Below are 27,732 nucleotides of genomic sequence, written 5' to 3'. Positions count from 1 at the left end.
GACCTCTTCGTAAGCTCCTTCCGACTTTCTCCGTTCTCTGAGCTCACAAAGCAACAAACGTCCTGTCGCGGACGCCAGAATATGTCACCACTTCGCGCACTTTTGAGTGCGCTCCCGGATACCCTTAGAGCGTGTGGGGCTAGCGGTCTCGGTCACAAAGGAGATGCCCTCGTCTCAGCGTGGCAAGCTCAGCCAGAGACCAGCTACCAAGTGACAAGGAGGTGTGTCGTTTGGTGCCCAGCTTTCGCCGGTCGCAAGCCATAGAATGGGCCTGAGCCAAAGGTTCACAAAACAAAACAGTTTATACAGCTAAGAGGCGATACAGGGGGTTTCACAATCACTGGTATGAGCAGATACAAAGTGATATACAAATACAATGCAACTCGTGCAAAGTAACAATCGAAGAGATTACAATTCAACAAAATCTTTGCACCTATAGAGCACTAACGCAGAGAGTAAATCAAATAAAAAATTTGTTCACTGGGCACTGCGACAGTCCGACGACCTGAGGAGCTCGACAGGGCCGTCCCGCAGGTTGGCGCACGTTGCCTCGCTGGTCCGGGCTGGGCGAGTGCTGTTCTCCCGAGAGTCAAGGGGGCGCGCTTCTCGCAAGCTCAAACGGCGGCTTGGGCTAACCTACAGCGGTTGAAGCCCCTGATTTATAGGCGCAGTCCGCGTCTGTTTGTTCACAAACTCCTTGTCCTTCTTGCGCCGGGCGCGACCCCATTGGTCGAGCGCGGAAACCATCTTCTAGAGCAATCTAGGTCATACGCGGCACGCTGAGTCATCGGGGAAGAAGCGAAGGGGAGAGGGTATTTTGGCGCGGTCAAAATTACCCCCTTTCCGTCGACAAAGCAAAATGTTCTCCGGCATTCGTGAAAAATCGACGCCGCGCGTGTCTGTTTACTTTGGCACCCCGCCGGCGAGCTGAGTGAAAAGCCCACGAGCGCAAAGCTACGCGCTCTCCGGGGGTCCTTCCCCGCTGTTTTTTTTTGCTTTTTACCGCGCGCGGGCGCGATTGCTTAGGCACAGCGCCGGTTTTTTTTCGAAAATGCGCCGAATTTTGTGACACACGGTCCCTTTCATCAACAGATTTGTCAGTAACAGCTATGAAAGTCGATGGAGAAAGTAGCGGCTTCCTTGTAAACAATCCAGGGAATCATTAATGCGTGGAAGAGAATAGAAAAAGGCTATTTTAAAAATTGTGTACAGTGTTCGGTGAAACGCTCTGCATATGTAACGGTACAGGAAGCCCTGCGAGCCATAGTCTGTCTACTTATTCTGGCAGACACATGCTTAAACACGTTTTAGTGGCATTTCGACGGGAAACAAGGTGTAGTATTTATGAAAAATATACCGCTAAAACGTTTGCATCCAGGCCGTTTTGCAGCGCTCTTTAGTACATTTGACAGTCCTAAGCTTGGGAATGTCGAGGATGCGAGTTTATCCTGCCTTAGTGAGATTAGGGTCTCTGTGTACGCAAGAGCAGCCGTATTGCAGGGCTCGGAAGCAGATCGCCAGGGCTGTATACTTTTGTCTAAGAGTGCACATGAGGTTCGATAGCATACACGCAGGAACAGGGGTTGGTAAGGCTTGGTTTTGGTTTTATGGGGTTTAACGGCCGAAATCGACTCAGACAATGAGGAACGCCTTGATGGAGGCCTCCGTGTTTCTAGCATTTCGCTTCCAACGAAACGCGACAAACGCGACCGGGATCAAACCTACGTCTTTGGGAAGCCGCACCCTTTCTCAGGGCGTACAGTTCAAGCCAATGTGCTCAGCGTTATGACACCAGTGATTTGTGTGAAGTGTCATGAATAGATGGATTTGTCACTGTGGACGATGGCACTTTGGTATTACCCCGAAAATTTCCTGCCTTCATTTGGCTTGGTTGCGATCAAGGCACTCGCCGCAAAAATCATAGAAGTCTAGCAACGTTTGAAATTCTGCACATTCGAAATAATTTAAACAGTACTGGCTTGTAGTGAAAAAGCTACAGGGAGGATAATAAACGGAATGAAAAACTGCTAGGAATTTCTTGCGAGTAATGGCCAAATATGTTAAACAAACATTGATCAACTTTTGCAGCGCACCCAAAGGCTACTACATGTGTCATTTCTGGATTTAAAATGTATTTTGCTTCAAAGATAAGTTATTGTCTGAGAGTCGGTGTGAGCTGGTGAACAGAATATATGTGCGCTAATATACAGAAAATGACACACGCTCATCTAAAAACAAAGGCTACGCCCAGCTAGGCTAGACGGCTCTGATACCCTATTTGCATTTGCATGTGGGAAAAATGTATCGCACTTATTCAAAATTTCACAGCAAATCATACATATTGACAGTTTCGTCTAATATGAAGCTATCGTGGTAAAATAATGTCCGAGAGCAGGCAGCAAAGTAAACAATATTTTTCATGGGGAAAAACGTCCAGGCGGCCGGAAATGTACCTCAGAGCCTCCTTCCATTCCGCCTGAAACACATTTATTTTGTGGAGAAGGGTTTTTCGTAAAGCTAAGGCGGTCAGATATTCTGCCAACTCGCAGGTGTTAATGAGGAGGTTTCTCTGCTGCGCATCAACCACATATGCACCAAGAAGCGCATTTACCCGGAAGACTCCTTCAGCCTCTCATTTTTTGTACAATGTAGTAAAAGGCAGTAAAGGCGCAGGCGGAGGTGCAAACACTGCCGCTCATCACTTGTCACAGCGTTCGTGAAGGAGTGTTGCTAATTTTTCCACTTTCCCTTTGCGGCGGAAAACATCCACTTAAAGCCCGTGTGCATTAAAATTAACCAGACTGCCACGTGATTAGGTTTTTAAAATAGTGCCAGAACGGCGCCCAGAGTGCTCTCATAGGAACCAGGACAGAGTATAAAGCGTTCGAGGTGTTGTGATCGATGTCAGTTTATGTAAGCCCACATTATTGGAGCCAACGAGGTCAAAACATCTTTGCGTTGCATGCAGGTGGCGTATGCAGCGGGGCACGGCATTAAGTCCTGCTGGCTTCAAGACTCGGAACTGCTCGAGGATGTCGCCAAGGTGCTTGAGAGAAACTTAAGCCTGTTAATATTTTCTTGAGTTTGTGGTTACCGGTTTTTAACCTTGCCTTCAGAATAAAAAAGCTCCAAAAACCTTGGTACTAAAACCAGACTTGACGCTCTTGTTCGCTTTCAATAGTCTTCGGCGATGCATACGAAAGAATATTAAGAGGCACTAACCGGTAAGTTCGGAGAGAACGAGGACAGAGCGATGTCAGTTGAAATATGCAGGTGGTCATCTTTAGCGCGAAAAGCTCTGCCTTGTGAAAGCCGGTGTAGGTGTTTCAAAGGAGCAGAAATTAAGTACACAACTGGAGAACGTGGGCGGACACGTAAGCGGGCTAGTTGTACTTACGCCTATCGGAGAGGACTACCAGCTGTTCGTGACGTCAGTGTACCGTCACAAATATAGCTGCGGGCGTCTTTTCGCTCCAGCATCCCTACCACGCGCACACTCCACACACACATCCGTCAACAAAAGCATCCGATTGTGTAGGGTATAGCCCAATCAGGTGGCCAAATAAGTCGCAGGAAGAGTAGCCCCAGCGTAACCTGCCCCAAGATTCCGGTAGCTGTTCGCTTGGAGTTGCCTCTACGCAATTTCTTGTCGTTTGCCGAGTGAAATACGTGCGGTAGTGCATGGTGGTGGCATGTAACCATGCGATCTCTCGCTGTCCGCAGTTCGGGCGACACCACATCCCGGTGGACGAATACTCTGGCATGATTGGGGGCTGCCTCGTTCCCTGGATGGGATGAGTGCACAGTGACCCATATCAATTGAATAGGGCGGAGTTTGAGATTGGCGGAGTGTAAGAAAGTCATGGTGGCAGGGGATACCCGGCGAAATTGCGAATTGCAGATTCAAACACTGAAAATGGATTCTGCAGAGGTGGAGACCATCGCGAATGCTAAGGCCGTGGACATCAGTCGCCTGATATATACCCTCCCTTACCTTACAGGCGTTCAGGGCACAGTCGTACTTCTATGCCAGAGCGATATTCTGCTCCTAATCGCGTTAGCGCATCTTCACGGCAACTAATTTTTCTCCCCAAGGCAGCATGGTTTCTGAGATGGTTATCTTCAGCATAATGGTTAGGAGAGTTGCGAATGACATCTTAAGCAATATGCTGAATATAACCAGCTCAGATACCCCGGTGCTTTTCAGAGAAAAAGTAGTTGCTGTTAGGATGGCTCATGAGATTGGTGTAAAGGAGACAAAGGATGCGCAGTTGACACCAACCAAGATAATCAGGAATGGGTTTTATATTTTTGTGTTACAATTTACGTACATTACTTGGGGATATAAATCCCATTGCTGATATCTTAAATGGTGCCAACTGCGCAACCTTTCTCTCAATTATGCCAACCGGATGAGCCATCTTAACAGCAACTACTTTTTCTCCCAAAAGCACCGTGGTATCGGAGCTGGTTTGGAGAGAAAAAGTAGTTGCCGTTAAGATGCTGTTAAGGCGATTAGGAGCAGAATATCGCTCCAAAATAGAAGTAAATCTGAGAGGAGCAGGAGGACAGCATTAGGGGCCCTCAGCGAAGTCAAAAATGAGGCAGTACAAGGAAAACGAGCAGACGATCGTTTGAAGCGTGGAATGATTGTTTGCGAATTGACTGGGCACTCACTTCTTTGCTTACGACCATTAAGTGCAGAATTTACGAATTGCAGATTCAATCACTAAAGATGGATTCTGCAGAGGTGGAGACATCGCCAAGGCTATGGCCCTGGATATGAGACTGAAGCTAGGCCTTGTCGGCCACGGCCGTTTCGAAGCTTACGAAGCTCCGAAAAATCCAGAAATGAGGCAGCTCAGGGAAAAGAAAGCAGGCGATCTTCTGAAGTGCGGACTTTATTGGTTGGTGAGAGCCAGAAAAGAACGTTGACTGAAAAGTATTGAGAGCGTACGATAGATACTGACGCGTATCCTTGGACTGTTTGTTCATTCTTCAAACATGCCGGCCCGCTGCTTATCGCTTTTTTTATGCAAGCTGCGACCAGTTCTATCTCGATTTATCGCATCCAAGCGGAGCTGATTCTAGGTTGCTCCAGAGTGTTGTAGGATAGGATAGGATAGGATACATGTTAATGCTCTAACAAGGTCTTTCGGTGAGAGGTCTTCATCTTCAAGCAGGTGTCTCCCTCCGTCTTGCAGAGGGCGGCGCCCCTATTCCAGGGCACTACTGAGTTTGGCCGCTCGCTGGGCATGGATGACCAATCCTTTTGGAGGATTGGGTTGCCGCTGATCCGCACTCGGATTTCCTGAGCCATGGAATGCTTTATTTTTGTCACATTCCCAAGTAATATGGTATAGGGTGGGTCTTGCACCGCACCACGGGGAAGGTTCCGGTTTCCAGCTTCCTCCAGTAAACTGCTTCTTGTTGATTTAATTTGTTGTGAGGAGGAGGATACTTTAGTCTCGTTCCTCTGCAATAGTTTAGAATGTTGGAGTACGTCGGGGTTACCCTCAAGAAGTCCTCCGGGTCTTCGTTCAAGAGTGCTCCGTTAGTGTACTCGCGAGCGACTCTATCGACCCTTTGGTTGCCTTCTATCTCTGTGTCCCGGTATCCAGCAAATGGTGTGTCTAATGTGATCTTTGGTTAGGCCTGCGCGGAGGAGGATTTGGAGCGCTTTATGACCTATTCTGCCGCTAATGTAGTTACGGCATGCCTCTTTCGAACCTGTGAGTATTGTTAAGGACTTATCCGCATGATAACTCTCCGCGGCCGCTAGAGCAACATCCATTTCCTCTCCCTTGGTTACCGTGCCGTCCCATGCCGACGCGCAAGTGATCTCCTTATAGTCGCTTTTCGAAGCTTTTTTTCATAGTCTTTCTCACTGCCAGGACTGCTGTCACCACTACTTGACGTATGGTAGATGTGCTGGGTAACCGTGGACCTGCAACGCTCCTAAGATGGAGGGCAACGCATCATCAACGCTGGTTCTTCAGCAGACGATATAAAACTGAGGGGTCATCCAAGCAAAACTACGGCACCTCTTTATCGTTCTGAATGGCTCAGCTAAAACCTGCTACGAGAGTCACGGGGGTTCCCTGCGAACATGAAAGGAATAAGGAAAAAAAAAGGAAGAAAACACAAGCATTGTCAGCAAAAAAAAGCCGACTGGCTGCTCGGGACTAGTATGTCGCAGAGGTGTAGAGATGTATGTATGTATGTATGTATGTATGTAGTATGTATGTATGTATGTAGTATGTCGCGGGGTTGTAGAGATGAATGTTTCACAGAATTGGTCCGAAACCCACCCGAGGTGGCTGTCTAATTCACAATCGAAGCGACTGAGATCGAGAATATCCTCGACATCAGAGCTCGGCAGCACGGACTACATCAGCTTTCTCCATGAGGCATGCGGACACCTCAACGACCGTGAATGAGAGCCCACGGGACATTATCCGCGAGATCATCCCCGAAGAGCAGCGAAGACTGCTTCTATACTCCCCACAGCCACAAGCAACGACTCTCATGGCTGCCGTACGGGAAGAAGTGCAGCAGGCACTTGACACCCCGACTGTGACGACCACAGAGCCCCAGACCACGACAGACCACGCTACGCAGTCGTATGGCCCAAAGAAACCCCCAAGCCCTCTTGGACGAAACCAGCTCTACATTGACATTCCCAATTTACAAGAGAGGCAAAGTCTATGGTTTTCTGTCATGTAACTCATGAGTGCACTTCCTGCATGTATCATGTTTGGTATTGTTGTTGGCCTACCTGCAATTCCATGAGATAAAACTGGCAGTATTGAAAATAAATAAGTAATTATATAAAATCATTTTTGTACTCTTTGTTGTTTTTCACTTTGATTCTGTTGTATGTATCTCTGTTTTTCTCTTATTGCCGTAACTTTATGGACTCCGCTATCCTCTGTAAAAGCCGGACTGTGGCTTTGAGGGTCGCCTTTCATCATTCATCTTTTCTTATCTTCCTTTATCTACGAATGCTATTTCTCACTGAAACAGTCTTTCGCTTTTCATCCTATCTCTAGTGCCAGTGAGTTCTCACAGGCAACCTCTTTGTGGATGAAAAGAATGGACTCGCGACGAGATGATTGTGGCGGACGAAATGCACTCCAAATTTTGTGCAGGAAGAAGGTTGCTCTGTTCATTACTGTTTGGAAAATAAATTTGTCGAACTTAGACGAAATTAAGAAGGATGTGGTGTTTTGAGGCACTAAGGAACGCTGCTTTGCGAATGGGCGTATCAACAATATCAAGGAGAACAGCGCGAAAGGAAGCGGTGTGATGTGGGTGCGCGCGTGCGGAAGCGGCGTGTGTGGTGCGTCGTCCTCGGAGCGTCCCGCTTGCTGGCCAATCTGAGTTGCACGGACACGAAAGCGTGGCCCGCAAGACAAGAGAAGGAAGTGCGGTATGTAACGAGAAGTGCAGGCTTCACGTGGCGGGTGTGCGAAGTGTTCAGGAAGGCGCCCTAGCGTAGGACGTGGCATTCAAACGTGGAGGAGGCAGCAATCAGACGGCGGGTACAAGCTACAGCTCCGTCGCCTCAGGAACCCCTACTGACTGATTGGCCGTTTTAGAGCGTAGCTCTACTGAAAGCAAATGTAGCTCACCATTCATTGCATGATTTGACCTTGATGTGACTTTGAGAAGCACCGCATAGCAACAGGTTGACTTTTGACAGATTTAAACCATGACCTTGGCCTATATGATCCTAAATCGATGTCCAACCAACAGTGACAGCACCCAACACGATGGAGACCTCGAAATCTTGTCCGCACCATTTTCAAAATTCGTCCCGGCCCAGCCCAGAAATTTGATCTGGCCCGATTTGACAAATCAATGTCCAGCCATAAATATGCGTGCGCGACACGATGGCGATCTCCAAATTTAGGCCGAGCAGTGGCCGAAACTTGGCCGGGCTACCAGCGAAATTTGATCACAGCTGATTCAGACTAAAAATAATATCCAATAATATTGCAAGATTTTCGCCTGATGTTGCCTGGAATTTTCATACGTAGCATTATAGGGAGCGTTTTTACACATTTAGGTGAATGGGAATATGCAAAACATTTCTCGAACTATTCTGAACTTGTGCCAGACGTGCTGATGTTGCGGGGACGAAGGGTAATGCATATACTTAGGCGCTTGCATACAGACTGCGCAGGAAAAAATAGTTTTCAAGGTAAAGCTCTTCCGATATAAAATGCTATGGAATACATCACAGCATTACCGGTTTTTGCAATATGTTGTGGCCTCCGCAAGGCGCAGTTACACAGAGTACCTTCACTTTCTTTACGTGGACACTTAAACAACCATTACCCCCAAATATTGTTGCGACAACAACTTTCCTTCCTAATAGCCTTGGAGACGAGTTAACACTACATATCGGTCGATTTTGAACTGGTTCACGCCGAAAGCAATTTGGATTTTGTGATAAGAAATGTTCTAAGCACTGATGTGACTGCTTCATTTAAACTGGAATTATTTAGGACGTTGCTATGCTGCGGCGCCATATGTATGTATCGCCGTCGCCCCTCATAAAGATCGCAGTGATGATTGAAACCACTAAAAAAAAATCTTGCTATAAGGTGTTTTATTTTACTTTTCTGATTGGTGGTATCATTCCTGGATTCATGAAACTTAGATCCCACTTCGTGTAATTTATCGTCACTTCCAATCTCTCGACGTCGTCCATTACATAGTTTAGGTCTGATGACCTCGCATGCTTCACCTGCATGGAAGAGAAAAAGACGAGAACAGACCACCACAGGCCTTAAATATACGAAATGATTCCGCTCATATATTCCGCTCATATAAAAAAGAAACTTGGCGGATATCGTAAAACAAAACTACTAGACTGGATATATTTTGACTATGAACTAAGGCTAAAGGTTTGCAACGTCAAAAGATTTAGAATATTATTGTCCAATGCTTAGCCGACCAAAGTTTACGTACGTCTGCAGGTGCAAGAGTTGTCTACTTTCAATATTTGAGGAATAGAATTTTGGATATATTTTGACTATGAACTAAGGCTAAAGGTTTGCAACGTCAAAAGATTTAGAATATTATTGTCCAATGCTTAGCCGACCAAAGTTTACGTACGTCTGCAGGTGCAAGAGTTGTCTACTTTCAATATTTGAGGAATAGAATTTTCACAAACCCCAAAGTTTTTTGCATTGAAAGACGATTTCGAGTGATGAAATTCAGCTTTTTTTTCAAGCTATTCCTGTGTTTAAGGTGTTTGCTTTTCGTTCATTGCTTATCATTTATTATCTGTCCCGTGGTCCAGCAGCGCAATCTCGCGTTAGCTGGTATGGAAGACGATAGCAACGGGCTTCAAGATAGTGAATCAGTCCGAAAAGCAGTTTAACTCTTACGGAAAGTGTTTGTTGGGAATGGGAGTAATGTATGATTATCATGGGCGACAAACTGGCATCAGATACCACGTCTATAATCAAGTTATTATTTACATTTGTGTGTCTCACAACACTGGAGTGAGTAAAGTTAGCCAGTATTCCAAAAAACACGGAGCGCCTTAACCGGACCAAACCAACACAGCGCTGTTGAAAAGGCGTAGCATAGACAGCAGAATTACTTTTCCGTACTTTAAGGATTATAGTGATAAAATTCTGTCTGGCTAACTCTATAATCATTGCTGTCATGAATAAAGCTTCTTATGAGAAATTGTAAAATGTCTTAAAGGACACCACAACACATTCCACTAGGTCTTAGCGGCGCTACTTAATTATCGAAAACGCGTCTCACATCAGTGATTGTAACACTAATTATCCCTTAATGGTCCCAAAGCGCGTCCCAGCAAACAAAACCCTCTTTTCTCTGGAACGCAGTCTGCGATGAGGATTTCCATGTTCAATGGAAATCTTTATTGGAGACATGGGATCATTAAGGGAGAAGAAACCAAATAATCACTGATGTGAGACGCGTTTTCGGATGATTAAGTAGCGCCGCTAAGACCTATTGGATTGTGCACGTTGTGTACTGTAATTGAGGCCTGGTAAAAAAAAAAGATAAGCCAATAAGACTTTGGTGCAAGTATTCAGCCAAAGTTGTCTGAAAGGGGGTAGCACCTTCGAACTATGGGCTTAAGTTACATTCAGTAGGTTAGCTCCCAGGCGATATGAATTAATTATATAATTAATTAATGAAAACTGCATTGTCCACCAAAAAGGAGTCTCCAAATCCCCGGTCCCGGCACGCAGGCCTGGGAACCAGGTAGGGGATTCTCCGCAGATGATGGACAAGTGAAGATGCATTGTTTCTTGACGGCCTCAGCCTCCAGGCAGGTGGCTTGCTGCTGGATAGCCGGGTCCTCGCTCCGCAGCGAAACTTCCCAGGGTTTTATACTGCTGATGTTTAAGCCGGCGCCCCGGGGAATCAGCTCATTTCCAAATTATGTGATGAAGAGTGCCCCTTTCACCGTAATTTTTACACTTTGAATCTTTTTCATCCCTGATCTCGGTCAGGTAGACCCAGACTGGGCAGATGTATTGTACAGATTGTAACCGGCTCCAAATGCGCGCCTCATTACTAGTGAAAGACCGATCTGTGGGTGGAAATATTCTTCTATGTAATTTAGAGTGAAAAAATAATAATTAATTTTTGGGGAAAGGAAATGGCGCAGTATCTTCCTCATATATTATTAGACACCTGAACCGCGCCGTACGGGATGGGATAAAGGAGGGAGTGAAAAAAGAAAGGAAGGAAGAGGTGCCGTAGTGGAGGGTTCCGGAAGAAATTCGACCACCCGGGGATCTTTAACGTGCACTGACATCGCAAAGCACACGGGCGTCTTAGCGTTTCACCTCCATCAAAACGCAACCGCCGTAGTCGGGTTCGAACCCGGGATCTCCGGATAAGTAGTCGAGCGCCCTAACCACTGAGCAACATCGGTGGGTAATTTTTATAGTGTTCGCTACGTTCGTGGTATGTAATGATGCAATCTTTCATTCCCTTGCGTTCAGCTGCTCTACGGCTGCCCGATATTAGGGGTCTCGAGGGAGCGTGTGTGCAGCCTCGTTTACAGGAACAAATTCATGCACAGGTACCCATATGATGAATATTTTTCTGTCAATTGGGTTTGTTGAGAGGTTGCGTCTGGCTTCTTCCGAAATTCCACCTTTAGCAAAATCCCAAGTGGCGGTTTTGCTGTCGCTAATTATTATGTATGCTCTGGTGCCGACGCAAGCGAGCGCAATTGCAACTTATTCGGCCGTAACTATGTCTCGGAAAGGGTGATGAGACAGTAATTTTGGGTGCACCGTCTCCGTCTACCAAGGCCGAGACTGCCACTCCGTATTTTCCGCCTGACGCGTCGACATAGGTTACTTCCTCGGCTGCCTTGTTTTTCATAATTATGGCAATATGTGCATTAAGTTAATTGAGTTGGCAAAAGCTAGCTAACCATACTGTGCGTGTTTTTGTATTTGTCCAGACTCGTTGACGCCAAGCACAGTAGCAAAACTTCAGTTACTTCCTCAAGAACATTGGACATTCTTCGGGTTTTTTCAGGATGTTTTTCTGTTGATGTTTTGTTTGTTGTGAAACTATATTTAAAGATATAACAGTGTGACATGCTTCTCTCCTGAGAGGATGTCTCTTTAAGAGACGGAAGTGCTAAAACTGTCACTTTTACACAAAAGAGACGTAGATGACGTGAATTCCTGACTCTTGTACAGGCGCCTGTCACGGGACTGCAGAATCACGCTGAGCATGATCAAAGTAATAGTTTTAAGGGGCTATCCAAGCTCCAGCAAGATTCAGTGTGCTTTCTGACTTTTCCCTTCGAACGTTCAGCGGAGTAGAACCCGCGCAGCGAATTTCACCAAGAGCATAATCTGTACTACTAAAAGACACATGTTATGGTAAAGTTAAGCACTTCCTCCGTCGAATACCGTCTGTAGCACACTGTTCTTAGACGAGAATGTAGAACCAAATGGTGAGTTTACTTTTGTAGAAATATCGAGAGCATTTGGTTTGATTGTTTTCACCATGCGACGTAATCGCCGGCAAAAATTGGTGTTTTCCAGGTCGTACAACGTTTTTGACACACAGAGTGAGAAGAAACTTCGTTCCCCGAGCCGCAGTAGCTCAGGTGCATGCTGCCAACTATATAGCACAGATCCGATCTCACAATATTGGCGACATGAAACTCCGGAAATTCTTGTTTTGCTTTCTGCATATCACGCACGCCATAAACGTCGACAAAACCTGATCTCCTACTGCTAGAAATTATCATGCAGTAATTGGGAATGGTAATTGGGAATGGTGTAGACGACAAAATGCTGGTCAGTTTGCGCAGTCAAGCCAATTTCAAATTGGGTGCGCTGGGCGGTTAGGTTTTCAAACTGGTTCAGGTGTTCAAAACTAGCATGGACAGATACCAGTTCATCGGATAGCTACGAAAGAGACAGAAAAAAAGCTTTAATTTGCACCCGTCAAAAACTACGGAGGAGAAGGCTATAGCCTAAATTCCCATTCATTCCCCTAAACGTCGGCCGGAATCCCTTGGTACTCGGCGGAGGACAGGGTGAGACCGATGACTTTGCGTTGTTGTTCTGCTTCGTGGTTGAGCAATAAAGTCTGCCAGGATTCTACATTTCTATTCAGGTCGTTATAAAATGGGCAGGTCCAGACCATGCGGACTAGATCTGCATTGCGATTGCAGTGCGAAAATCTAGAATTAAAGACTTCTGGATGCTATTTACTGTACTGTTTAGGCTTTGGAAGCACCCCGGTTTGCAATTTCCTCCACTTGATTTCTTTTTTCCTACTGAGCCGTTTATCTGTTGCGGTATAGGCCTTACGACCGAGGTTATAATGAGAAATGATTTCATCGAATGTTGAGTTCGTGACCCGATGGGAGGTGTTCCCCGCGTGGAGGCGGCGCGTCAGCGGCGATCGATCGGAAACTGAGCTTTCGGGCGGTCGCCTGCGCCTTCTCGTTCCCCCACAGGCACTGATGAGCCGGGGACCCGATCAGCGAGATTATCTCTGATGGTACGTGCCCCTCAGAATTTTGACGATTGCAGCCGAGATTCTGCCCATATCATTGTTCCTAATGATTGCCTTAGAGTCACTATCACCCTTGTACCGTTTTCAATTATTGCTAGAGCAATGGCAACTTCTCCTGCCTCAGTCGCACTTGTGTTTTTAACGGTGCACCACGAGACAGTGTCTCATTTATTTTATTTACTTATTTATTCAATACTGCCAGCCTTGGAAGGCCCGGGCAGGAGGGGAAATACAACGAGATACATGGCATGGTAACATTTAGCACACAAATTAAAAGATAAACAAACCAAAAGACAACACATGCATCATTCGAACAAAAAATAGGTAAATTGAACACAGTTTGTTTTTCACCAGAACTAGACATACAACATTCTAAAGTCTTTATAAAAAATTTGCAATGATCTCAGTGCTTATCAGTCAACTTAAAAAAGCTGGTTCCACTCAGTTATTGTTCGGGCAAAATAATAATTGTACAAATTTGTTGTGGCACGATACGGTGTTAAGGACTGGGCGTGACGATGTCTCGTTAATCGCGTCACTAGTGGTTTTAGGTAAGGGTTTGGGCTCATTGTTTACTTGATATTTTTCAACAAAAAATGAAATTTTAATCGCAAAAGCTTTTTTCGGGTTTCCAGTGTCCGTATGCCATTACCATTCATTAAAGTTGTAGGGAAATCGGTAGTGCGGAATTTAGAAAAAAAAACGAACTGCTTTTCGCTGAATCATTTCTAACACATGGATATTAGTTTTAGTGAAAGAATCCCACACTATACAGGCATATTCTAATTTTGATGTAATGATTGACGTATAAGCTAAAAGCTTAGTTGGGGACGGGGTTCGTTTTAATTTGTATATCAGAAAACACAGTTTACGGAAGGATGATGCACAAATGTTAGAAATGTGAGCATTCCAGCTTAAGGTATTAGTTTTTGTTACACCAAGGTACTTGTACTGCGTTACTTCTGATAGGCACCGTGATGATAGGAGGTACTGATTGGGCAGACTGTGTTTTTTGAAAGTTATTTTCATGAAAACTGTTTTTACAGCATTTATTGTGTCTGCAACATCAATCGTTATTGCTGTTGAGGTTAGAGTTAGGCAGTACTTGGTCCTCCGGAGTTTTAATTTCCGCGAATAAAACGCAGTCATTAGCGAACAGCCTAATTTGAACTGATGTGTGATAACGTTAACAATATCGTTTATATAGATAAGAAGTAACAGGCCAAGGACGCTTCCCTGAGGGACTCCAAATGTTACCGGGAGAGAGCGCGAGGAGTGACCACCAACACGAACAAATTGGGTTCTGTCAGTGAGGCATGCAGTAATCTATTTGATTAAGAAGATAGACCAGCGAAAATCAGTTTACAAATTAGTTATGTGAGACAAGATCAAACGCTTTCGTAAAATCTAAAAAAATTGCATCTACTTGGCCTCATCTATCGATGATTTCTGCGAAGCTGTCCACAACTTAAGGTAATTAAGTTACAGTTTAGTAACCTTTCCTAAAATGATGCTGAAGTGGATTCACAAAACCTTTGTTATTTAAAAAATTCAGTTACGTAACTGGCAATGATGTTGTAGCGAAGAGAAAGTTGAAGCGCGATTGCCGCGTGCCGACGACGACGTTGCTGCTGACGGACCTGCCTGTTTCTGTATTCTTGAGCTCCTGCTATCACCACCTGTGCTCGCCGCGGGCCTCTACGTCAAGCAAGCCGTGACATTTGGTTCAGGTGCTGCGTAACGCAGCTCATGCAACACACCCCGCCTCGCAATTCGAGCCCGATACTAAGTGCTCGCCGTCAAATTTTCTTAGAGCCCTCGGGAAAAACAGACTCGCGCTAGCCGACGTCAGCAAGTCCAAGCGCCTGAATCCGGACTCTTGTCCAGGGATCGAGGCCGTCCAGGACCAACGCCACCATGCCGTCTCAGTAACAACAAACCGACCCCGTGATTGCGCCGAGGATTGTCTATAAACGTGCCTGTCACCCCAAGATCTATCGCCCCGTTCCGTGGCGATGGACTTGATGCTGAAGACTGGGTCCAGCACTATGAACGGGTAGCTCGAAATAATGCGTGGACACCCGACCAATGTCTGCAGAACGTGTACTTCTCCATAGATGCCACAGCGAAATGTTGGTTCGAGAACCACGAGGCTTCGCTAACATCATGGTAGACGTGCAAGAGCGAACTGGTACGCACATTCGCAAACCAGCACCGGCGACAGCATTCCGAATATCTGCTTCACGCTCGTATCCAGGCTCCCACCTAGAGCCTTAGAAGTTTCGTCGAAGACGTACTGCGTCTGAGTGCCCGCGCTGACCCTCGGGCTGCTGAAGAGAAGGTGCGGGATATGATGAGGGGTGTCCGGAATGACATCTTTGGAGGCCTCATCCGCAATCCTCCTACCACAGTGGCCGAATTCTTCGCTGAAGCTACCGACATCGAGCACGCATTGGCTACAAGAACCAGTCACTTTTAGCGACTGAGCGCCCTTCCTGCCGTCCCAAGTCTTGCTTCGTAGGGCCTGAGCGGTGTTGGCCTCACCGATGTTCGCGCAATTATCCGCGACGTCGTCCGAGAGGACCTGAAAAGGATGTTCCCAGCTCGTGAACAGCCTGCATCTGTCTCCATCGCGACGGCTGTTCGGGGTGAACTGCGACACGCGCTGGCGTCCGAACACGTACCTATTGTAGCTGCAGCCGACCAACCATCTCTGAGCTACGCCACCGCCGTCCGTCGTCCACCTCCCGTACATGGTCAGTACCAGACCGCTGCCGATTCCGGCTCTCGATGCCATGAGTTCGTGCCCCCATCTGATGCACGCCGTGAGAGCCTTTCGCCACTTCGGGAAAACTATGTACGGTGGCGCCTGGAGGTGGTGTTGCCGGTGTTGCACGCAGTAAAGAACCTCCGCCTACGTTGGAATGTCCCCGCTCGACTGATGGCACCCTTGGAAGCGAAGACTGTTTTGTGGCGTCTAGCAATGTACACGTTTTAAACGACGGCCGTGACGTAACGGCGCTTGTCGGCACCGGAAGCCGATTACTCGGTCTTGAGCGGCAACTTCTCTCGGCGCCTTCGCAAGGTTACCACCCAGTGGGACGGCCCGCCCATACGTAACGCGGGAAGTCACCTCGTAAACCCTGTTGGCAAGTGCACTGCCCACGTTGAGATTCACGGTGAGGCGTGCCCAGCCACATTCGTGATCTTGGAGAATTGCTCCAAAGATGTTATTCTTGGCATGGACTTTCTCTGTGAGTATGGCGCTGTAATCGACGTAGGGAGGAACAAGTTGACCCTCCGCGCACGTTCTTCATCGCCAATACCTCCTCGGACCCCTCGCGCTGCGATGAAAGTTGATGCCGACCATGTTCACATGCCGCCGTTGTCGACAGTTTTTCTTCCGCTCCTAGCCGATACAACCGCATGTGGCGAAGGCGTTCTCGAAGGAAGTGTCCAGATGCTACTTACGCGGGGCATTGGTGCAGTGCGGGGGATCGTCAATGTTCACCGCGGGCGTGTCAACATTCTAGGAACGAGCCGCAGCACCTCACGAAAGGGGTAGTTATAGCACAACTGGATGAACTTAGCGACGTTCGCGAAGCGGTTTCGCTGCCTGAGGAGGAGGCCCCTCCCGGGTCATGTGACACTATAACGTTGCCCCTGGACATCGGTACTTAGCTTGAGCCTTCCCACACACGCGAACTGCTCTCTATTTCGCATCTGTACCACAACTGTTTCGCGACGACATCCCGAGCTCGCCAGACGCCCGTCGCCATGCATAGATTTACTGTAGATACTGCGACGCCCCCGATTCGCCAACCGCCGTACCGCGTTTCCTTGAAGAAGAGGGGAACCACACAAGAGCAAGTGCGCGAAATGATTAACGACGACGTCACCCAGCCATACAACAGTCCGTGGGCCGCCCCTGTAATACTGCTCAAGAAAAAAGTCGGGACCTTTTGATTTTTCGTCGACTACAGGCGACTCAATAAGGTGACCAAGAAGGACAAGTATCCACTACCTTGCATCGACGACACTCTCGACCATCTCCGTCATGCCCACTATTTTTCGTCCATCGAATTGAAGAGTCGATACTAACAGATTGAGGTGTATGAGCGCGACCGCAAGAATACGGCATTTATAACACCGGATGGACTCTACGAGTTCACGGTCATGCCGTTTGGCTTGTGTACAGCGCCCGCGACATTTTAACGAGTCGTGGATATTGTGCTCGCCGGACTGAAGTGACAGACGTGTCTCGTGTATGTGGATGACGTTGTCATCTTCTCCAGCACTTTCGCTGACCATCTTGTGCGTCTTGAAGCGGTTCTTCAAGCTCTTCTGACCGCCAGACTCACGCCCAAGCCTTCGAAGTGCCGCTTCGCATACAGTGAGCTGAAGTTCCTAGGCCATGTTGTCAGCCAAATGAGTGTGAAGCCAGATTGAGAGAAAACGGCTGCTGTAGAGTCCTTCCCTCCACCATCCGACAAGAAGACTCTTCGCAGCTTTCTCGGCCTCTGCGCGTACTTAAGACATCTCGTTCGGAATTTCGCCCAGATCGCAGCGCCTCTTTACCGCCTTAAGGAAGGATAGCGTCCCCTTTGAATGAACCGAAGAGCAGCAATCAGCATTCCGCCAATTAAAGCACGCCCTTGCAGCGCCTCTCGTACTAGGCCATTTCGATCGAGACGCCGACACTGAACTTCACACAGACGCCAGCAAACAAAGACTAGGGGCAGTGCTTGCGCAATTCCAGGACGGCGCCGAGAAGGCGAGCTCTTTCGAAGGCGGAGGGCAATTACTCGACAACTAAAAAAGAGTGTCTGGCTGTCATCTGGGCGACCTCAAAATTCCGGCCCTATCTGTACGGTCGCTCTTCTCGCGTCGTTACCGACCACCATTCGCTGTGCTGGCTCGCTTATCTCAAGAATCCCGCAAGCCGCCTTGCTCGGTGGAGCCTGCGGCTACAGGAGTACGACGTCACCATCATCTACAAACCCGGCCACAAACATCATGATGCTGACTGTATACCTCGAGCCCCCTTGAATCTGGCGCTAGGGGGCGATAATGACGACGAGAACGGCTTTCTTGGGGCATTGGACACGGCAGATATGGCTACTCGGCAACGCAATGATCCTCAGATTCGTCAGCAGCCACGAAGACATGGTGCATCGCGTTTTCCTGCGTATTCTGCCGACGTTCCGGATTCTGCACGGCGTATTTTACAAGCAGAACTTTGACAGCAGTCCAAATCATGGCCCCTTGTTGTGCCAGAAGACTTGCGCAACGAAGTGGCCGAAGCTTGTCACGGTGATCCTACAGCTGGTCACCTTGGCTACAGCCGAACACTTAAACGTATTCGAGAAAAGTATTATTGGCCGCAACTTCCTAAGAACGTCCGTCACTAAGTAAAACCTTATTGAGAGTGCCAAAGGCGGAAAAGACCTTCTACACGACCAGCTGGACTTCTCCAGTCGCTCGACCCTCCGCATGCTCTGTTCCACGCAGGAATAGATTTTTTCGGCCCATTTCCAACGTCGAAGTCGGCTAACAGGTACATTATCATATCCACCGACTACCTAACCAGACACGCCGAGTCCCGAGCACTTCCGTCAGCGACGGCTGCTGAGGCAGCTGTTTTATATTGAGTGTATTGTGCTCCGTCACGGTGCCCCTGCAATTTTGATCACTGTCCGGGGTGCCGCGTTTCTGGCACAGCTCACACAGGAGATCCTCCGTCTCAGCTGCACCAGCCACCGCCGAACTACGGCGTACCACCCGCAAACCAATGGGCTGACGGAGAGGCTGGACAAGACGATGGCTAACATGATCAACATGTATGTGGACGTCGCCCATCGCACTTGGGACGAGGTACTGCCCTACGTTACATTCGCGTATAATAACGCTGTCCAGGAGACGAGAGGTATGTCCCCTTTCCAACTGGCGCACGGCAGACAGGTCACCACGAAGGTTGACGCTATGTTGCCACACGAGCCGTCTGTCGACGTAGTCGATGATTCCCGTCTAGTCTGCGAGCGCGCGGAGGAAGCTCGGCAGCTAGCTCGACTCCGCCTCCAGCACCAACAGCGTACAGACGCCCGTCAGTACAATCTCCGTTGACGTGACGTCCATTTTTACCCTGGCGACAAGGTCTGGGTGTGCACGCCGGTACGCCGTCGAGGTGTCTCCGAGAAACTCATGAAGCGCTACTTTGACCCGTATACGGTTTTTCGCCGCATCGGTGACCTGAACTACGAGGTGCTGCCCGAAGGAATGCGACCGTTATCTCGTCTTTCCCCCCGCCTTGAAATTGTGCACGTTGTCCGGCTTAAGCCGTATAACGCGCGATAATCGCCTGCATTTCCCGCTGCTATCTACATCGTCCATCAAGATTTCTGGTCTCCTGTGTGGTTTTTCGCCAGGTGTTTTTTTGCTCTCGGGTCCCCTGTGTGGTTTTTCGCCAAGTGTTTTTTTGCTCTCGGGTTAGCATCTTTATAGGGGGATGTAGTGTAGCGAAGAGAAGGTTGAAGCTCGATTGCCGCGTGCCGGCGACGACGCTGCTGCTAGCAGACCTGCCTGTTCCTGTGTTCTTGTGCGCCTGCTATCACCACCTGTGCTCGTCGCCGGCCTCTACATCAAGCAAGCCGTGACATTGTATTCTAACATTTTACAACATGATGATAGCAATGAAATGGGGTGATAATTCTGGAGGAGAGTAGAGTTGCCTTTTTTGAGCACAGGGACTATACGAGCCGCTCGCCAGTCAGAAGGAAGGTTTGCCGACAAATTGGACGCTCGGAAAACAAGGATTAAGAACGTTGATAACATTTCTGCGTAAAGGTGCGGGAATACATTGGGAATGTTATCTAGTCGTGAAGACGAACGTAGCTTTAATTTAAGAAGCATTGCACAGACACCAGACAAAGACATCAAGTTACACTCATCGTCGTTTTGTTGGTGCAGGACATCGCTTTGCGCATGTCTGACTGGAATGAAAAAAAAACACAGGAAATTTTCATTAAACTTATTCGCGATTACTTGCTTGTCATTACAGATAGCACTGCCATGCAGTGTTTGATCTACTGGCTTTCTCTTTTCGGACAAATTGCTCCAAAATTTATCAGATTTATTCTTTATAAAGTTAGGCAAAGTAATCTGAAAATAGTGCCGCTTTGCTCTGCTCACAACTTGAGTAAGTGTGGCGCGTGTGCGATCAGTGATGCGCTGGCAGGCGCCACTCCGTTTCAAACATTTCAATTTCTTTTTGGTTTTGGAGATACACCGTGTAATCCAAGGTGTTGTTTTTGTATGCTTCCTGATTGTGTTTGGGATAAAATTGTCGAGACAATGACTGCATATCTCCCTAAACTGGTACCATAGTACAGTGACGTCAGAAAGTTGAAAATCACTTAGTCGAAGATCAAGATAGTCCAGCACACTTTCATCGCTTGCGCGTGTAAGATATTTCACAGTTTCAGGTTGTACGGACAGGAAGTCGCGTGAAGCATTGAAATCACATGAAAAGAACATCTTTTTGTGATCAAATATGCCAGGCTCAACAGTCACTTCAAAATTTTCAATTGAACGGCTAACAAAGACTAGATCCAGTACAGAACTAGAGGAGTTATACGAGTAGGCTCGTTGAATACTTGTATTAAGTTTTTAGCAAGCATTGTCTCAAACATACACATAGAGTTACTATTGTGCATGCTGTTAAGGGTTTGTTTGTTCCAAATAAGCCAGGTAAGTTGAAATCCCCTGTCAATATTATTTTATCGTGAGTAAATGTAGCCATACGTTCACAAAAATTGTTCATAAATTGGGAGTGAGAATCGGGTGCTCTATATACCGCAATTGACAAAATACTCTGACCCCTACCTCCCAAAAAAATGACTTTTAACGTGACACTATCGTGATTGGCCGTATGTTGTAAAATAAATGCAAACAATGGTTTCTTTACTAGAACGGCAACTCCGGCCCCTCTTGACTCTCGATCACTGCGAAATACGCGAAAAGTGCTAGGAAAAATATCATCAATATACTCATGTAACCAAGTTTTCGTTATTACCACTATAAGTGGGTTATATTCTATAAACAAACAGCTTCCAGTTGTTCACTTTTGTTCGCGATGCTGCGCGCATTTAAATTCAGCAGGCGTAGGTCTTTGACTTGTGGGGCCACACGTCGTTGATAAGGCAAGTTGTTTTCAGTTCTGGTCAGCTTAACTATTCCTTTTTTTATTGTCATCCTATATGAATTTCCGATCTTCAGATTGTCATTGATTAAACACATTTCTTGTTTCAGCCGTCTTTCTTCCTTAGTGCTTTCCCAGAGGAGTTTTCGCTTCCTGAGCGTATCTCTAGAATAATCGTTCTGCACCGATATTTTTACACCTCTTTGCTTACGATAGTTATTCAGCACTTCTTGCTTTTCCTTGTAATTCTGGAAAAATACGATGACTGGTCGGTTGCCACTACCTCTCTCAAGGCTATGAATCCTGCCACCCGAAGTGCAATTTATATTAAGTGTCATAGAAAAAAGGTCAGTGATAACATTAGTTTTTAATGAAGTAGCGTCCTCATCTTCATCTTCCTTAATGCCAAAAATAACTAAGTTTTAGAGCCTTCTTTGATCCTTCATTTCTGTAATCTTCGCCTGAAGAAAGTTGACCGTCTTTTCCAGGGCGTCCACAACAGCCGCTCGCTTTTGTAGCTCCGTATACCTGAGAGCCATATCGGAAATAAGTTTTATCATCTCTGTTTGTTGAGTCCTGAGTGCAGCTGTCTCATTTGTCGGTTTATTTTGTCCTAGGAGAAGGTTTTATAGGAGTTCAGTAGTTCTTGTATCGTTTAGATCGGGACCGGGGTTTTTGTCGAGCTGTCCGCACAAAAGCAAAGTGCATACGCAGTAAACATCATGCACAGAACAAAGAAGCTGTTTGGGGCTCGGAACGTCCAGAAGACAGCGATAGTCGCTTTTCATGGCAGAATAACAGCTACCAACCTGCACAAGGCAGCAGAAAGTATTCTGTAGCAACATGCTGAGGCTGGGCCCGCCGAGCCCACTGAAGCAGGAACTCGCTGGCCGGACTTTTAACGGCAGCTCTGACGAAGTCAGGTGCTCCAAAGGTGGCGCTAAAGATTTGACGTCACAGGGCACATAGTAGGGATGTCCCTGTGCGGTTGACGTGGTCCAAGCAATTCTGTATGCGTGTCCTGATGATGGATAAGGCTGTGCATACGCTCCGGCCAAACCAAGGAAGATAACCTGCATAAGGCAGCAGAAAGGATTCAGTAGCCACATGTTGACGCTGGGTTCGCTGAGGCCACTGAAGCAGGTACCCGCTGGCCGGTCTTTGAAAGGCAGCTCTGACGAAGTCACGTGCCCCAAAGGTGGCGCTGGAGATTTGACGTCACAGGGCACGTAGTAGGGATGTCCCTGTGCGGATGACGTGGTCGAAGCAATTCTGTATGCGTGTCCTGATGATGTATAAGGCTGTGCATACTTTCCGGTCAAACCAAGGAAGATAGCCTGCATAAGGCAGCAGAAAAAATTCTGTAGCCACATGCTGACGCTGGGTCCGCCGAGCCCACTCACGAATCACTACCGCTGTGTGTGCTGCCTTGCGATCCCATTCGGCAGCGTCTGTGTACAGAACATCGAGTCTGCCTCCAAATTTGCCCTGTAAGGCAACAGCCTTATCTTTGCGTCTACCTTCGTGAAATACCAGATACATGTTCTTTTGCAGCGGTGGAATTTTGAGTCTATCCCTGGTTGCTCTATGGACTACAAGCAAATGATTTTATATCAATACATGCATAATTCATGAATCTGTTCTTTTTATTCGCCAATCCCTGGGAGTTATAGAACACTAATGCAAAGGTAGAAGCAATGAAAATTGGGCCGCGTCGTAAGAGAAGAGATAAAGGAGGGACTGAGAGAAGAGAAGAAAAAAGAAGTGCCGCAGTGGAGGGCTCCGGATTAATTTAGGCCCTCTGAAGATCTTTAACGTGCACTGACATCGCACAGCACACGGGCGCCTTTGCCTTTCGCCTCCATTGAAACGCGGCAACCGCGGTTGGGTTGGAACCCTGGCAATCTAGATCAGTAGATGACCGCCCTACAACTGCATCGCCGCGGCGATGTGCCGCTGGTTTTCTATAGGAGACTAGCCATCGGTGGGTGCTATATATATATATATATATATATATATATATATATATATATATATATATATATATATATATATATATATATATATATGGTGGCAAATCAGGTGGCAGAATATGAGTTAATCGTGAAAGGCTGCTCGAGAATAACAAGTTTGGTCGCGAACGAGCCCAAGTAACCCACATCCCACCGATGGCTCATCTCCCATAGAAAACCAGCGGCACATCGCCGCGGCGGCTATATATATATGTATTCATTCGACTTAACCCTGATGAAGGATGGTCCACTGTCTGAAACCGTTGGTGAACAAACCTAGATAATGAAACCAGTTGTGACCTTTTCACTGTGCAAGTTTTCACTGGCCCGTTGAGCAGCCCTGACTGCTTCCACTATATATATATATATATATATATATATATATATATATATATATATATATATATATATATATATATATATATATATATATATATATATATATATATATATATATTGTAACGTGCTTCCACAGAACCTCGACGGAAGAAGCAGAAGATGAAGGACTGACCCGCGGAGAAAGAGGAAGAAAAAGAGAGAGCTGAAGGACGCTGCTAGGCTTCCTGCTTCCATCCTGCTTCGACCGGTCCCCTCTTTGAATAAACCCCCGTGCGTGCAAAGCACGTAACAGGTTGGTGAGAGGTGCCGGGTATCGACCACGGAGCATTCCATCTACCGAAGGAGCCGTAGACTCGCAGGCTTCCCACCACTGCCATCGGACATGCCTGGAGACGACAATGCTGAGCAACCCGGGCTATCCACAGCGAACAACTGGCCACATTATCGAGAGCCCCGCACATTTTTTGGAAAACCTGAAGAGGACGTTGACGAGTGGCTGAAACACTACGAGCGGGTGAGCAAATACAATCGATGGAACGCTGCTACTAAACTGGCTAACGTTGTGTTTTTCCTTGCCGCCACTGCCCTTGACTGGTTCGACAATCATGAGGATACACTGAGTTCATGGGCTACCTTTACGACCGAGATAAAGAAAAATTTTGGGGATGAATCGGCAAAGAAGAAGCGTGCGGAACAGACATTGCTTCACCGCGCGCAAGTACCCGGAGAAACTTGCACGGCATACATCGAAGCCATCTTAAAGTTATGCAAGCTAGTTAACTCCAGAATGCTTGAAGAAGACAAAGTCGGCCACCTTCTAAAAGGAATTGCGGAAGATGTTTACAATTTCCTGATTAGCAAAGAGAGCCTGAGCACCACCGCTGACGTTATAGAACATTGCAGAACATTTGAAGCTCTTAAGCTGCGTCGAATCACCCCTAAATTCGGAAGATTGGCCAATGTCACCTCTATAGCCAGTGTTGAAGCCAGTCCTCCAAATTCTATGGCTGATATGATTCGAGAGATTGTGCGCGAGGAATTGTCCAGATCCCGGGATACCTTCTGCCACACACAATATCTGCGGCACAGTTCTGCACCGGAGGAACATGTTGCCGCCCTGTCGACTCCGTGGGCTCCACCCAACGGCACTTTGCCCATGGACGATCGGAACATTGCCCAACGTTATCGCCACCAGTCGACAGAAAGGAGGCCCACCTACCCAGAAGACGTGGTTCGTCAGCAGCGAGATCCTGGCTTCAGCCAACGTCGCGACTTTGTTCGCCAGGACTCTTATGGCGGTCGCTGGCGCTCTCAACCTTTGTGCTACCGGTGTGGCATTGCAGGGCATATCGCTAGATATTGCCGCCGTCGTTTCCCAACTTCTCAAGACTGCCAACCCCCGGCGAATACTTACGGGCAACTGCACACCGCGCAGCAGAGACCCCCAACGTCCGCTTGGGACCCGTACCGTCCGAGCAATTTGCGGAGTTCATCACCCGCATCTGACCGCAGTGTGACGCCGCCACCTCAGCGCCAACGGCGGTCACCTTCTCCTCGACGTCGTGCATCCCCTCCGCCTCCGGGAAACTAGGAGGCGCGGCCGATGGAGGTGAGGCCGCCGGCGAGTCGATGACGTCCAATCTACCTCTGCCCGTGTTTATGTTGAAGAACAAACTGGAAGTGTTTATTGATGGTGTGAAAACAATGGCTCTTGTGGACACTGGTGCTACCGTATCCGTTATGAGTTTGAGGTTTAAGAATCGTTTAGGTAGGAAAGTGATGTTTAGTGGTGACCGTGCAGCGTTATTCCGTGGTGTCGGTGGTGAACCTTTGGTTCCACTTGGTGTGTGTGCTTCGGATGTTGTTATTGGTGGTCTAACGTTTAGAACAGAATTCGCAGTGCTACCACGGTCAACGCATGATGTGATTCTTGGGATTGATTTTCTGCAAGAGTGTGGTGCAACTTTAGACTGTCGTACGGGAGAAGTTGCTTTGAATTCTTCGTTACTTTCAGCTCTTGTGGATAACTCGACACCGGATTTTGGAGCATTTGCGGTGGAAGAAGATACTATTGTACCAGCTTTCTCTGCAGCATTCGTGCGGGTTTCCTCTATTCACAATCAGTGCGAATCTTTTGAAGCTGTGGTAGAGCCTACGACACTCGCCTGCTCTAAGAAGAGTATCGTCGTGCCTCGTTGCGTCGTTCCCGTGGTGAGAGGCCGTACCGAGCTGTGGACAGTGAACCACTCTGAAGAGCCAGCTGTGTTGCCCCGGGGCCTCAAACTCGCCCGTTTCGAGGAAGGTGTGTCAGGTTTCGTCGCGGCGTTAACCAACTCTGTCAGTGAGCAGCACGTGAAAAGAGATATGGAGACCCAAGTTAAGGCTATGATTAATCAGGCTCTTTCCCCAACCGAGCGTCGCACTCTAGTGGAACTCCTTCTGAAACACGTGTTCCGTGTTCGACTTTGCCAAAGACGATTCAACACCACCGCCTACCAGTCGTATTCATCACACGATCAACACCGGCTCCGCACCTCCTATACGCCAGAAGCCCTATCGAGTCTCAGCCACTGAACGTAAGTTAATAGATGACCAAGTTCAAGAGATGCTAAAGCGAGGCATAATTCGAGAATCCTCCAGTCCTTGGGCGGCTCCAGTTATCCTTGTTAAGAAAAAAGATGGCACATGGAGGTTCTGTGTTGACTACCGTCGCTTAAATACGGCCACGAAGAAGGACGTCTACCCGCTTCCACGTATAGATGACGCAATTGATTGTCTGCACTCCGCTTCATACTTTTCTTCTATTGATTTGAGATCCGGCTACTGGCAAATCCCCGTGCACGCTGCAGATAGGGAAAAAACGGCATTCATTACACCAGACGGACTTTACGAGTTCAACGTTATGCCTTTCGGATTATGTAATGCACCTGCAACATTCGAGCGGTTCATGGATACAATCCTGCGTGGCCTCAAGTGGCAAATTTGTTTATGTTATCTGGACGACGTTGTAATTTTTGGCAAAACGTTTAGTGAGCACAACCGCCGTCTGGATATTGTGCTTGATTGCATGGAACGAGCTGGCCTTATCCTCAATTCCAAGAAATGTCATTTTGGGAACCGTGAAACAATTGTTCTTGGTCATTTAGTTGATAAAGAAGGTGTTCGACCAGATCCAAAGAAAGTTGAAGCTGTCAAAAGTTTTACGGTGCCTCAATCAGTGAAAGAGCTGCAGAGTTTTTTAGGGCTCTGCTCGTACTTTCGACGCTTTATAGCTAGGTTTGCGGACATCGCTTACCCACTCACGTGTTTGCTGCATAAAGATGCACCGTTCAATTGGACCAGCGAATGTGACGCAGCTTTCCGGCATCTGAAATTTCTTTTGACCTCGGGCCCCATCCTACGCCACTTCTGCCCATCTGCACCAATTGAAGTGCACACTGATGCAAGTGGTATCGGTATCGGCGCTGTACTTATACAACGCCATGGTCACGATCAGCACGTGGTAGCATATGCCAGCCGTTCGTTGAGTAAGAGCGAAAGAAATTACACGGTTACTGAGCAAGAATGTCTCGCCGTTGTTTTCGCTGTACAGCGCTTCCGCTCCTATCTGTACGGGAATGCTTTCACCGTCGTGACCGACCACCACTCGCTTTGCTGGCTAGTGAGTCTTCGTGACCCCTGTGGCCGGCTTGCTCGATGGGCTTTGCGCCTACAAGAATTTAATTTCACTGTTGTGCATAAAAGCGGCCGTAAACACTCAGATGCCGATTGTCTTTCCCGTTTGCCGCTTCTAACGACTGAGGACGACGCAGACAACTTTGATGAATACTTGTCGTCACTTTCACAAGCCTTCCCCGATCTTCAAGTTTTTCGAACTGAGCAACGCAAGGACCAAACATTAACCTCTTTGTTTGATGCCGCTCAAGATTCTGTAAAGAATACTTTTTGCATTCGCGACGGTTTGCTTTATAAGAAGAATTTCGCTTCTGGAGGAGCACGCATGCTTCTTGTCGTACCCGAAAGCCTACGCATCACAGTTCTTGAAATGATGCACGACGACGCCACGTCTGGGCACTTGGGAGTGACACGCACACTCCACCGCACACAACAACGATTTTACTGGCCTAA

The 27,732-nt window shown here is 47.5% G+C and overlaps 1 protein-coding gene and 1 long non-coding RNA gene across 3 annotated transcripts in view; both read left to right on the top strand.

The window, feature by feature from the left end:
* The window catches only part of LOC144107012 (uncharacterized), an 88,201-nt gene extending 85,111 nt beyond the window's left edge, over nt 1-3,090 (top strand). Inside the window, exon 15 of the mRNA XM_077639989.1 lies at nt 2,969-3,090. Coding sequence (XP_077496115.1) covers nt 2,969-3,082 — 114 coding nt within the window. The 3' untranslated portion in view covers nt 3,083-3,090. The remainder of the gene's footprint in view (nt 1-2,968) is intronic.
* The window catches only part of LOC144107736 (uncharacterized), a 360,923-nt gene that overhangs the window by 133,849 nt on the left and 199,342 nt on the right, over nt 1-27,732 (top strand). The window lies entirely within an intron of this gene.

The sequence above is a fragment of the Amblyomma americanum genome, chromosome 10, assembly GCF_052857255.1.
Source record: "Amblyomma americanum isolate KBUSLIRL-KWMA chromosome 10, ASM5285725v1, whole genome shotgun sequence".
Classification (NCBI taxonomy): Eukaryota; Metazoa; Arthropoda; class Arachnida; order Ixodida; family Ixodidae; genus Amblyomma; species Amblyomma americanum.
The sequence above is the reverse complement of the archived record's forward strand: the minus strand, read 5'-3'. Positions and strand labels throughout refer to the sequence as shown.